The 13,154-nt window shown below is 36.5% G+C and overlaps 1 protein-coding gene across 1 annotated transcript in view; it reads right to left on the minus strand.

Annotated features, from left to right (window-relative positions):
• Positions 1-1,317: 1,317 nt before the first annotated feature.
• The window catches only part of fam204a (family with sequence similarity 204 member A), a 39,786-nt gene continuing 27,949 nt past the window's right edge, over positions 1,318-13,154 (minus strand). The window contains exons 6-7 of the mRNA XM_061910787.1: positions 3,085-3,194; positions 1,318-2,912 (exon numbers count right to left, since the gene is read on the minus strand). Coding sequence (XP_061766771.1) covers positions 2,861-2,912; positions 3,085-3,194 — 162 coding nt within the window. The 3' untranslated portion in view covers positions 1,318-2,860. The remainder of the gene's footprint in view (positions 2,913-3,084; positions 3,195-13,154) is intronic.

Genomic DNA, 13,154 nt, shown 5'->3' on the forward strand with positions numbered 1-13,154 from the left:
AACTTCTTTGTCACGTGTTGCTGGCATCAAATTCTAAAGTTAATGATTGTTTGCAATAAAACATTTTTTTTATCAGTTTGAACATCAAATATGTTGTCTTTGTAGTATATTCAACTGAAAATGGACTGAAAATGATTTGCAAATCATTGTATTCCGTTTATATTTACATCTAACACAATTTCCCAACTCATATACAAGTACAACCCATTTATTTATATGGAAACGGGGTTTGTACATGCTGCCGCTAGGTGACATCTTGCGCAAACTGTGTTAGCTTTCACTGTTATGCTGATGACACCCAACTCTACATGCCCCTAAAGCTGACCAACACGCCTGATTGTAGTCAGCTGGAGGCGTGTCTAAATGAAATTAAACTATGGATGTACGCTAACTTTTTGCATCTTAACGATAAGTAAACGGAAATGCTGATTATCGGTCCTGCTAGACACTGACACCTATTTAATAATACCGCCTTAACATCTGACAACCAAACAATTATACAAAGCGACTCGGTAAAGAATGTGGGTATTATCTTCGACCCAACTCTCTCATTTGAGTCACACATTGAGTGTTACTAAAACAGCCTTCTTTCATCAGCGTAATATCGCTAAAATCTGTCCCATTTGTCCACCACCAACGCTGAGATCATTAATCATGTGTTTGTTAAGTCTTGATTATCGTAACGTGATATTTTTGTGTCTCCCTATGTCCAGTATTAAACAATTACAGTTGGTACAAAATGCGGCTGTTAGACTTTTGACAAGAACAAGAGAGTTTGATCATATTACGCCTATACTGGCTTCTTGTGCACTTAGGATGTGACTTTAAGGTTTTACGACTTACGTATAAAATACTACACGGTCTAGCTCTAGCCTATCTTGCTGATTGTATTGTACCATATGTCCCGGCAAGAAACCTGCGTTCAAAGAACTCCGGTTTATTAGTGATTCCCAGAGTCAAAAAAAAAATCAGCGGGCTATAGAGCATTTTCTATTCGGGCTCCAGTACTCTGGAATTCCCTACCGCTAACAGTTAGAGATGCTACCTCAGTAGAAGCATTTTAAGTCCCATCCCTAATCTCTCTTGCATACTATGGCCTTTAAATAGACCGATCTTCTGCGGTCCCTTCCAAGGTTTCTCGTTGCTCTCATTGGGTTGAGTTCTTTCTTGTGGCATCTGAGCGGAGCATGTCTTGTGGCTTGTACAGCCCTTTGAGACATTTGCGATTAAGGGTTGAACAAGTAAACTTTGATTGATTGAACCATTACCTGATTGTTTTGTTGGTTTGATATATATACATGCATACATACATTATAGTGTCTTCAAAGTGTGCATTTTATTTTTTTAAATAGGAACTTTTGTAGAGGTCAAAACCAACAATTCATGTTTACATTGATTCTTATGGGGAACTCTGCTCCAAAATACAAACTTTACGGTATAAGCACCATGTTTAAGAGCCAAATAAGTTCATAAATCGAAGTTCCACTCAGAGGTGGGTCGAGTAGCCAAAAATTGTACTCAAGTAAGAGTACTGTTACTTTAGAGATGTATTACTCAAGTAAAAGTAAGGAGTAGTCACCCAAATATTTACATGAGTGAAAATAAAAAGTTTTTTGTGAAAAAACTACTCATGTACAGCTGAGTAACTGATGAGTAACCTGTTCGTTTAATGATGACGGCAACAAGTAATGCACAAAAACATAAAAATAGCAATGAACAAATTCAGAGCCAGGCATATCTCTTAAGCAACCAAAACAATAATATACATTAAATAATATATATTGGGTTTTACACTGTATTGAAAAAATATTTGAAAATCAAATTTACCTTTGCAACCTCATTATACTATTGGCTAAGTTTTATATTCATAAATGTAAGTTTCTCAATACCCGACCTGTTTTTTGTGCCTTTAAAAAAGATTTAGAACTCTACATTAAAACACTCTACCTCTAACAACCAGAAAAGCTGTGAAAACGATGATGCTGTGTTCCAAATTTAAGTTATTTACTGAGATTGAGTGAGCCTATGGCTGTGCACTTTGTTTTATATATTTTTTATTTCTATTTTAGTTACTTTGAGTTTACAACCCCCTGGCGTTTTTTTGTACAGTTTTTGTACTGTATTTGTACTTACTTTGATTATTATTTTCAACTGTTTGTAAATGTTGAAATTTATAAATAAAGGTTTATAAAAACAAAAGAAAAAAAAGTGTGCACTTATCATGTGACTGCCTGGCTCTGTTTGATTGGTGAAACGGAGTCAAACGTCACCAGTACTGCATTTGATTGGTGAAACGCAGGCATGTGATGGATCCTACTTTGAAGGTCTGTCTGACAAACCAAAAAAAACAAAGCGTGCATTAACAGATCGATAAAAATCAGTAGCGAGAAGCGAGCTGAATGTAGATAAATGGAGCGGAGTAACAGTAGCGTTTCTTCTCTATAAATATACTTAAGTAAAAGCATGTTGCATTAAAACTACTCTTAGAAGTACAACTTATCCCAAAAGTTACTCAAGAATATGAAACAGAATAAATGTAGCGCGTTACTACCCACCTCTGGTTCCACTGTATGTGTTTTGGTAGCAATTTAATCCCAAATCCAATTGTCCTTTTTTTTTTTTTTTTTTTCTTTGTCATGAAAAAGGGATGTTTTTGTCATGAAAAAGGGAGGTTTTTGTGGTTGGTGCACTAATTGTAAGTGTATATTGTGTTTTTTATGTTAATTTAATAATAAAAAAAAAATGTTATTATTATTATTTTTTTTTTTAATAAAAATTAATAAAAAAAATTTCTGCGGCCCGGTGGTTGGGGACCACTGCTTTAAGGGAAAATACAACATCTTTCTCCCATCCATGTTGGTCACATGTAGCCCATGTTGCTTTTGGTTTCCCAACGCTTTTTTGCCTCAAACCTGAAACAGAAAAAAAAAAAAACAGTGCATCACTGATTACTCATTCAAACTGCCAGCTCCCATCTGAGAATGACTAATGACTCAAAGTCTGGAGACTTCAGCATCCTAACTGTACTTGACACCATGTCAGATGGGATGGCCGACTCAAAACACGAGTACAGGGACGTCTTACCCCCAAGCTATTTGTTTCTTCCTTTTCTTCGCTGCCCTCAAAGCGTCTTCTTCCTGTTTGCACTGCACATAGTCACGGCAACCAGTGGCTTCAGCGATTTTCACAGCGAGCTATTTAGAGAGAGAGGAGAAGCCCATTGGAGAATGACAAGGAATAAATCAAATCTGTCTGACTGATGCTTGTCACAGTCTCTGCTGCCTCCTCCACGCAGCATCTATATAGTTTCCACACTGCATTCTCTGGAATGCCCTACCGGCAACAGTTAGAGATGCAACCTACCTCAGTAGAAGCCTTTAAGTCCCATCTTAAAACTTATTTGTATAGGCTAGCCCAGGGGTCACCAACCTTTTTGAAACCAAGAGCTACTTCTTGGGTACTGATTAATGCGAAGGGCTACCAGTTTGATACACATTTAAATAAATTGCCAGAAATAGCCAATTTGCTCAATTTACCTTTAAATATATATATATATATATATATATATAAAAATGGGTATTTCTGTCTGTCATTCCGTCGTACATTTTTTTTTCTTTTAACGGCAGGTTTTTTGTAGAGAATAAATGATGAAAAAAAACACTTAATTGAATGGTTTAAAAGAGGAGAAAACACGAAAAAAATGAAAATAAAATTTTGAAACATAGTTTATCTTCAATTTCGATTCTTTAAAAGTCAAAATTCAACCGAAAAAAATTAATACAAAAACTAGCTAATTCGAATCTTTTTGAAAAAAAAAAAAAATAAATTTATGGAACATCATTAGTAATTTTTCCTGATTAAGATTAATTTTAGAATTTTGATGACATGTTTTAAATAGGTTAAAATCCAATCTGCACTTTGTTAGACTATATAACAAATTGGACCAAGTTATATTTCTAACAAAGACAAATCATCATTTCTTCTAGATTTTCCAGAACAAAAATTTTAAAATAATTTCAAAAGACTTTGAAATAAGATTTAAATTTGATTCTACAGATTTTCTAGATTTGCCAGAATAATGTTTTTGAATTTTAATCATGAGTTTGAAGAAATATTTCACAAATATTCTTTGCCAAAAAAACAGAAGCTAAAATGAAGGATTAAATTAAAATGTATTTATTTTTACAATAAAAAAAAAAATTAAAAGAATATTTGAACATTGGTTTAAATTGTCAGAAAAGAAGAGGAAGGAATTTAAAAGGTAAAAAGGTAGATGTGTTTAAAAATCCTAAAATAATTTTTAAGTTTGTATTTTTTCTCTAAAATTGTCTTTCTCAAAGTTATAAGAAGCAAAGTAAAACAAAAAATGAATTTATTTAAATGAGTGAAGACCAAGTCTTTAAAATATTTTCTTGGATTTTCAAATTCTATTTGAGTTTTGTCTCTCTTAGAATTAAAACTGTCGAGCAAAGCGAGACCAGCTTGCTAGTAAATAAATACAATTTAAAAAAATAGAGGCAGCTCACTGGTAAGTGCTGCTATTTGAGCTATTTTTAGAACAGGCCAGCGGGCTACTCATCTGGTCTTTACGGGCTACCTGGTGCCCGCGGGCACCGTGTTGGTGACCCCTGCTCTAGCCTATAAATAGGCCCCCCTTTTAGACCAGTTGATCTGTTGTCTGTTGTGGGAGGCGGGGCGTGGTCACGCGCCGCCTGCCGGCGATGGCATGCACAGGAGCCGGCTGGAAGCAAGATGACAGGTGAGTGGATACCTCAGCTGGAACGAGTTATCTAATCACCTGCCTCTATTTAGCAGCGTTGGTGACTGCAGGGCGGGGCTGAAAAGCCAGAAGGACCCCAGGAGGTGCGAAGGACGCCAGAAGGGTTGTGGGAGGACTGAGCGAGTTAAAAACTTTGTGGGTGAACGAACTAAGACTGAAAAGACTTGGGGAGCGAACGAAGAATAAAGATTAAAAAGAATTGTCAACTTGAACATTGATTAAAACTTTTATTAGTAGATTGCACAGTTCAGTACGTATTCCGTACAATTGACCACTAAATGGTAACACCCGAATACATTTTCCAACTTGTTTAAGTCGGGGTCCACGTAAATCAATTCTTGGGTAGTCACCCAAAACTGCGATCCCCTCCAGGATTTCATGTTGTTACCATTGGGTTGAGTTTGTCTTGCCCTGATTTGGGTCCTGAGCCGAGGATGTTGTTGTGGCTTGACCAGCCCTTTGAGACGTGTGATTAAGGGCTATTTAAGGCAACTTTGATTGATTGAATGAACTACGTTTACACTGCATGTGGTACGGCATAATTACGGTTTGGTTCGTTTTCGGAATAGTCATAAAACGCAAATGCAAAACATAATCAACTGGACTGTTCCGATTGTCTCAGAAGACGTTGTGTCTCTCATCTGACCAGGCTTCATCAGTTCATGGACTAGATAGGACTAGTCCGACAGGATGGTAATTTTCAATTATTATTATTAATTAGTATTTAAGTATTTATTCGTCAAAGTAGAGACATGCGCCAACAAGAATGGATTTTGTGTTGCAAAACGACAGTTGCTGAGATAAAATGATGGGAAGCCTTTGCCTTCCAATGACAGTCATTTAAGTCCAATCATCCATGAAGTTGTAGCCATAAGAAAAGGGCGCACCTGTTAATGACTGCTGTCTTTTACAACAAATAAGCGAAAGTGTTCATGTTGGTCACAATGTTGGCATAAAAAGTGACATACGGTACTTTCAAGACCTGTTTTGTGAGTACACAACCAAATAAACTAGCGGGTCTGGATTTAGATTTTCCTGTGCCAGATTCTGAACTTTACTCCAGTACATGTAATGCATGTCTGTTTACGATACAAAATAATACAGTGGTACTTTGATTTTAGTACGGCCTAACTTCAAAGACAATTTATGCCAGAATTTTGCCACATTTCTGTATACCATCTTTGTTATCATACCGCAAATTATTTTGCAAAAACAAGTAATCAGTTTTCCCATGAATCGTTACGCAAAATCTAATACCCAAACAAAAAATCCAATGCGTTGGTGACTCAGTCTCTGTGTTCTTCGTTTTTTTTTTTAGTATACAGCAAAATAAACCTCTATAGTTCCTAAAAAAGTTAAAACATTTTCAATTGCCAGAAATTTGGCAAATAAGGTGAAAAACACTATACAATTCAAGAAAGAATGTCGCCCTCCTACTCCATCTAGACTGTTTTGATCTTGTATTTTCCTGTGTTTAATGTGTCTTCGGTTCTAGCGCGCTTATTTTGTTCCTCTTCCCGTTTTGGTTTTGTCTTGCAGTGTCTTTTATCATTGCTTATGAGCATTGTTCCCCACACCTGCTCTTGATTAGTGGTCAGAGACGGGTGAGTTCCCTGGCCCCAGGAAAATGTATCCTTCCTTGCGAAACTAGTTTGTTGTCTAATGTTTTTGTTTTTTGCTTAGCTTTAACGTGTTTGCCTTGCCACATTTTTACTCGCCCTTGATCTACTGCTGTAGCCACGCTGGTGCTTCCTCAGTTTTGGTACCTAATAAAAGGACCTTTTGCTTGCACATCCACTGGCCTCTCTGCATCTTGTGATCACACCAACTACAACAATTTGCGGCCGTAACACCACTTACTGCTATTGTCTTTTATAAAGGTAGAACTTATATTAAATGTTTATGCATTCATTTCATTTGTCATTTATATGCATTTTGTATTGTTTTCTGCCATCAAATTACAATTATTTTTTTATTGAATATGTTGTGTTGATAGATTTCGCTGTCCGTAATAGAGTAATTGGATAAACATTTTTTGTTATGGGGAACATTTATTTGATTTTCGTACAATTTGGTCTTCATCCAACTTTTTGGAATGCTTCAATAACAGAAACAGTCTAGCACAGGGTCACCAACCTTTTTGATACCAAGAGCTACTTCTTGGGTACTGATTGATGCGGAGGGCTACCAGTTTTCCCACTTTACATTTTAAGTGTTTATATATATATATATATATATATATATATATATATATATATATATATATATATATATATATATATATATATATATATATATATATATAAAATATGGGTATTTCTGTCAGTCATTCCGCCGTACATTTTTTCCTTTTACGGAAGGTTTGTTGCAGAGAATAAATAATGAAAAAAACACTTAATTGAACGGTTTAAAAGAGGAGAAAACACGAAAAAAAAATTTCATTAAATGAACCAAAATGAACCATTAAATGAACCAAAATATGACTTATTATATCTTTGCGTAAAATATTGGACACAGTGTGTTGTCAAGCTTATGAGATGCGATGCAAGTGTAAGCCACTGTGACGCCACTGTGACACTATTGTTCATTTTTGTATTTTTTGTGTAAATGTTTTTAATGATAATATCAATGAGGGATTTTTAATCACTGCTATTTTGAAATTGTCACTAATATTGAGAATATAAATTTTTGTTTCACTACTTTTAGATTGTACCGTGTCATGTTTGTGTGTCCTCAATTGCTCTGTTTATTGCTATTCTGAATGTTGCTGGGTTGAATTTGGTTTTGGAATTGGATTGCATTGTTATGGTATTGTTGTGTATTTTTTTGTTAGAATGATTAATAAATTCATAAAAAAATAAAAAATAATAAAAACAAAATAAACAAAAATAATAATAATAATAATAATAATAAAAAAACGGCCAGCGGGCGACCCATCTGGTCCTTGCAGGCTACCTGGCGGGCGCCACGTTGGTGACCCCAGGTCTAGCAAATAACAATGTATTGCTGATTGTATGATGAAATGAGACAAATTCTGGTGTGACACACTGTGTGAGACAACGTTTATGTCTAACGTTGGATCAACGTTATGGTTTTGCAATGAACAAATTTCAAAAGTTGAATAAATGTCAACGGTCAAACTTGGCATAGAAGAAGAAAAGAAGGAAAGTAATCCGCAGAATATAGCTAGTAAAAATAATGCAAACAGTTGCGTAAAGCCAACATTGAACCCTCATCTACTGGACGGCAAAATGGGCCTAAAAAGGACATGGTTGCAATTGGCTGCCAGTGCATGTCCAAATCAATAAATATAAACCAGTGGGTTTAATCAGCAGCCATCGCAACAACCATCGAAGTACACGAGCAACGGAGCCAGTACACAAGAAACCTCAAACACAGGAAAACAACAAACAAAGGAAAAACAAGACAGGTCATAACAACTTCATTGATTTTATCAATCAATCAATCAATGTTTACTTATATAGCCCTAAATCACTAGTGTCTCAAAGGGCGGCACAAACCACTACGACATCCTCGGTAGGCCCACATAAGGGCAAGGAAAACTCACACCCAGTGGGACGTCGGTGACAATGATGACTATGAGAACCTTGGAGAGGAGGAAAGCAATGGATGTCGAGTTTATGTGTTAAAATATTAAAATACAAGCAAGTACTAGTGGAGAGTTTGATGAGCAAAACATTTAATTTGTGTACTGTTGAGGTCACTAAACATGACATTATCCACACTGTTACATCATAAGCTATCTTAAGGGGGAACTGCAATATTTTTGGGAATTGTGCCTATCGTTTCCAATCACTATGAGCAACAAGATCACACATGCATTTTTTTTTAGGATCCTAATAATAATGGAAACAACTCTTGCAAGATGTTGCTAACGGGAGTAAGAAGAAAATTGTAATGCTGATCTCGGATTTTAAAATTGTAGCATTTATCATTGTAAAAGCCAAGTATTTGGCCTTGAGAAGCTGAGCTATAGTAAGTGCTCTAACAAGACAATTAGTTAATGACACAGACATAATTCATTAACTAATTTGTACTTGTTTTGAGAACAGTAAAAATTGTATTTGCAAAAAAAAAAGCATTTTGTAATCATTCAAGTGCACAAGCAACTTTTCTGTTTGCAATACTGGAGGCTTTCCCTGAAATCAGTAGTGAAGAGAATGACCGTGACAGCAAGAGGAAAACATTTAAATCCCAGGGAAGACATGACTGTATTGTGAAGCAGAATAATCCCAATAACCCCAGTCACACAGGAGCACAGGAAACAAAGGGAAAAGCCTGCCTCGGCTGTCACTCATGAGGTAGGTTTATTATTCAAGCAGAAGAAAACTTTGATAAACAACTTGGAACAATTTCACCAAACGTTCTGGTAATTCTCTGTAATATGCACAGCACAATTAAAGAGGAAAGAAGTCCTGAGGTAATGAAGAAATATGCCAACAGTGTGCCACTTGAAAAAAAAAAGACCTGCTTGGAAAAAAATGTTTCAATTATAATTAAGTGGGATAAACTTTATTAGAAAGACTGAAACTAAAATATCTCCTAATGCATGCTGGGATTAAGCAGGTCAGAGCGAACAGGCAGAAAAAATTAAACTCTAAAGGCTTTTTATCACTATATTTCAGGAACCAAGGGTGTAAAATGTTCTAATTTGGGATACATTAAAAGCCATAAAGGTCTTTCAAAAAGATTAATGGTACTTTGCTTGGATTTAAGATAAGGGCTCCAGCTGGCTGCAAGTGCCGAGCTCTGGCAGGGCCCTTAAGGCATTCATCTTTACAGCCACTAAAAGATTTGTGAAAACGCCTGTATAACCTGAAGCGTACATACAATGACAGTCCTTTACCATTTTAGAGCTTTTAAAATTCTCCAAATCATGTTTTCTACTCTTGCAGAGCCTTACAGCGGGCAGCTAAGTCTGCATTTGTGGTAGATTTGCGAGCAGATGATAGCGCACCGGGGCTTTTCCCTGCTCTTTGTTGGACTGGTGTCGGTGCTTTTGAGTGGCTGCGATGCACCATGTGATTATAAACCACACGTTTATTAAATTATTGACGAATCCAACAGCAGCTCGGTGGCAAAGAGGCCTCATTGTTGGGAAATAATCAAATGAAACAGCATGACGCTAAATGGGTTCACATAGAGGCACCGTTTCTTTTTTCCTACAGACGGATTACCCACAATCACCTGCTCTCCTGTTGGGGCATTAGAACGCTCTACAAACATTCCAAAATTGAAACACTTCTATCCCCATTATTCCTGTGTTTGTTAATTAAAACCTTTACTGTACCTCCAGCAATAAAGTGCTTCCTTTTTTAATGAATTTAGTCGACTGATTGTGTTAGCTGGGGCTCAACATTAACGTCAACTAAGTTACCTAGGAGACAGAATAGATCAAAGAGACAAAAAAAAAACCCTCAAATGTCTGATTAATCAAGCCTGCAAACAGCTTATTTCTTTTAGCCTGCATGCAAGTATGAAAATGAGATTCCGAGAGCAGTACATTGTGCAGATTTGTTCATTCTTATCTGAACAAAGCCAGCGGCAGCTTATTTCATGGATCACTGGCACTGTCAGCGCTGCGGCGCCGAGCAGGTGACAGCTCCTCTTTCTGTTGCGAGAACAAAATTAGCAAAAAGTCGGCACAAATTAGCCTCTCATGTTTTCTGTAATATGACATTATTTTCCATTTACTTTTTTTGATCCACTTTTCCAGGATTTTTCCTCCCTCCCCGTCCCTACGCATCTTATTGCCAAATCCTCTCACATCGGAAGCGGGTGAAAAATAAGAATGGAAGTACAGAGCTGGAACAAAGACAAGAGACAGGAAACCTCCTGCATATGATGTTTATGTGGCGCCTCAGAGGCCCTTCTTTCCACTGCAGCGCATATTAATGGACGATTAAGTGTCTGTCATGATCCTGTTGCCCTGCTTTGATTGTCTGGCTTGTGTGTCCTATCCATAGTCCTGTTAAAATAAGGTTTATTCAGAGGATTAATACTTTGACCTTTGGTAGATTTGAATGATCATTGGGCTCAATGCGAACACTGCAGCGACTGCAGCTTAAGGCTACAGCGAGGGTTAAGTCAACACTGCTGATTTATTCAAGTTTGGGTTGTCATGGAGATCCAAACAAGGGACCCCAATTCCAAATAAAAAAAAAAAACAGTCAAGCTCCAACGCATTACAGAAATGCATTCATAAATGTAGGCCTCCCAGCATAACAGTCATAATCAAACTGCTTACAAAATACAATAGCTCAATTAAAGATGAGAAAAATGTGTCTCCATGTGGATGAAGTGTTAAAGCTCCTTTAACAATATGAAATAAATGATGGCTTTAAGGAAGAAATGGCCTTAAAGCCATTCATAAATTTCCAATCCAGGAAGGGTCTTCCAATTAAAATGTGTGAGAGGTGGATTAACAAGGGCTATATGGCTTTGCCTCACTAAATCACCTCCCCGAGCTGCTCTGCTGCATTTGACGTGTAAACGATTAATGACCAGCCTAATTCCCTTATCACACTACCTTAATGCCTAAATAATGTGGCCTTAGTCAACCTTGGCAAGAAGGGCTGTATAAGAATGGAATGAATATCAGATTAGGCAGTGTGTGTGTTTTTTTCCTGCAGAATTTTCTTCAAACCGAGGCAGAAGGTGAAGAAAGCGTGTTTTGTTGCAGCAACACTGGGAAGGTCAGGGGACCAAGAGATCAATCGACACCACCCATATCGCTCCAGAAAAGAAAGGGAGGGCATTTTTTTCAGTAACTTTCATTTTAAAAATCAACTGACTCAAAAAAAAGAAAAGATAATCCAAGTAAGAGTAAAATACTTGAGTCATTAAGGAACAAACACACCCCTGAACTTTAAAACGCCTACACCTGTCAACCTAGTGGTTTAGAAAAGCAAGAAATAGATGAGGAAATTCCTGAAGGAATTGGTGTGAATGCTCCAAAGCTGAGGCTGAACTAAAATCCTGGTATTTTTTCAGAATTGTTGAAGTAGAGCATACAATTCCCAAACAGGCGGAATATTTTGAAGTTGGAACAGTTTGAATCAGATGAAAAATGTGGGAATTGTGGAACTTTGAAGATTGTCCAGTTGATTTCAATGGGAATTTTCCAAAATTGTGGGGATTTCGGAATTTTTTTTTAAAATCTTGACTGTTCTGAATGAGTTGAAATGGTTGGTTTTGGAATTTTTCAAATCGGTCAAGAAATGTTGAATTAGTAACATGTTGAATTGAGAAATGGTGTTACAGAATTCCAGGAATTTCGGGAAAACCGGGAATTTTTCCAGTTCAAAGTAGAATGTTTTGACGGTGGAACGGTTAAAATGCGTTGAAAAATGTGGAAGGAGTAGTCAACCGTAAAAAAGGGTAAAATAGGGCTTTGGAAAACCAGGAATTCTGAAAAATCCTGGAATTATTTTGAAATTCGAAAAAAAGTTGTTTAAATTTCCAGGATGGTGAAATGTGTTGAAGGTGGAATGGTTTGAATCGGTTGAAAAATGTGGAAATGGTGGAAGTTTGAAAAATGGCCAATTCATTTTGAATGGGAAAAATGTCCTGGAAAACCTGGAATTTGGGGAAATCTGGTAATTGTTGGAATATGTAAAGGGAAGTCCCGCAATTCCCGAATAGGCTGAACAGTTTGAAGTTGGAACAGTTTGAATCGGATGAAAAATGTGGAAGGTAGGACCCGCCAAAATCAGGAGAAGAAGAAGTGTAATAAATAAATGACTTTTGGTGTAGAAAACCATATGTGTGAATGCTTTGGTGCATTCACACAATTAGTGTAAAACCATGATTGATAACCACACTTTCATAAGATCACAGACCAGTGACACTTCTCATTTACTGCAGAATCAAGTGAATGCTAACATGCCAAAAAGAGACGATAACGTCTTTACGCATTAAGAAATGACATACCACAATTTAAACTTGCATAAAGACATTGCTGTCTGAGCAACAAAGATATTGCACCTACAGGCTGTGCTCGCTTACAGTAGAGTGATTGATCTATACTTAGAGAAATGTGACACGTGGTTGTCAACAACAGGAAGTGAAATGGCACAACGTCACATAAGTCGGATGCACAACACTCGTTTAACCTTTATCATTTAAAAACACTTTAAAAGCGCTCTAAAAGATAAAAATGGATGAAGGTACACATATTTTAACACCCAAATTAAAATAACATAGCAATAACAATATTAAATGTTTTTTCCTACCAATAAAGTGCATTGTGTGTATATTTATTTAATTTAGTTTTCTAAATAAAACATGGTTTAAAGATGTCATTGTGTGTACATATACTTTTAGAGCATATTCAACTACACTTTGATAATAA

Source organism: Nerophis ophidion, linkage group LG09 (assembly GCF_033978795.1).
Source record: "Nerophis ophidion isolate RoL-2023_Sa linkage group LG09, RoL_Noph_v1.0, whole genome shotgun sequence".
NCBI lineage: Eukaryota > Metazoa > Chordata > Actinopteri > Syngnathiformes > Syngnathidae > Nerophis > Nerophis ophidion.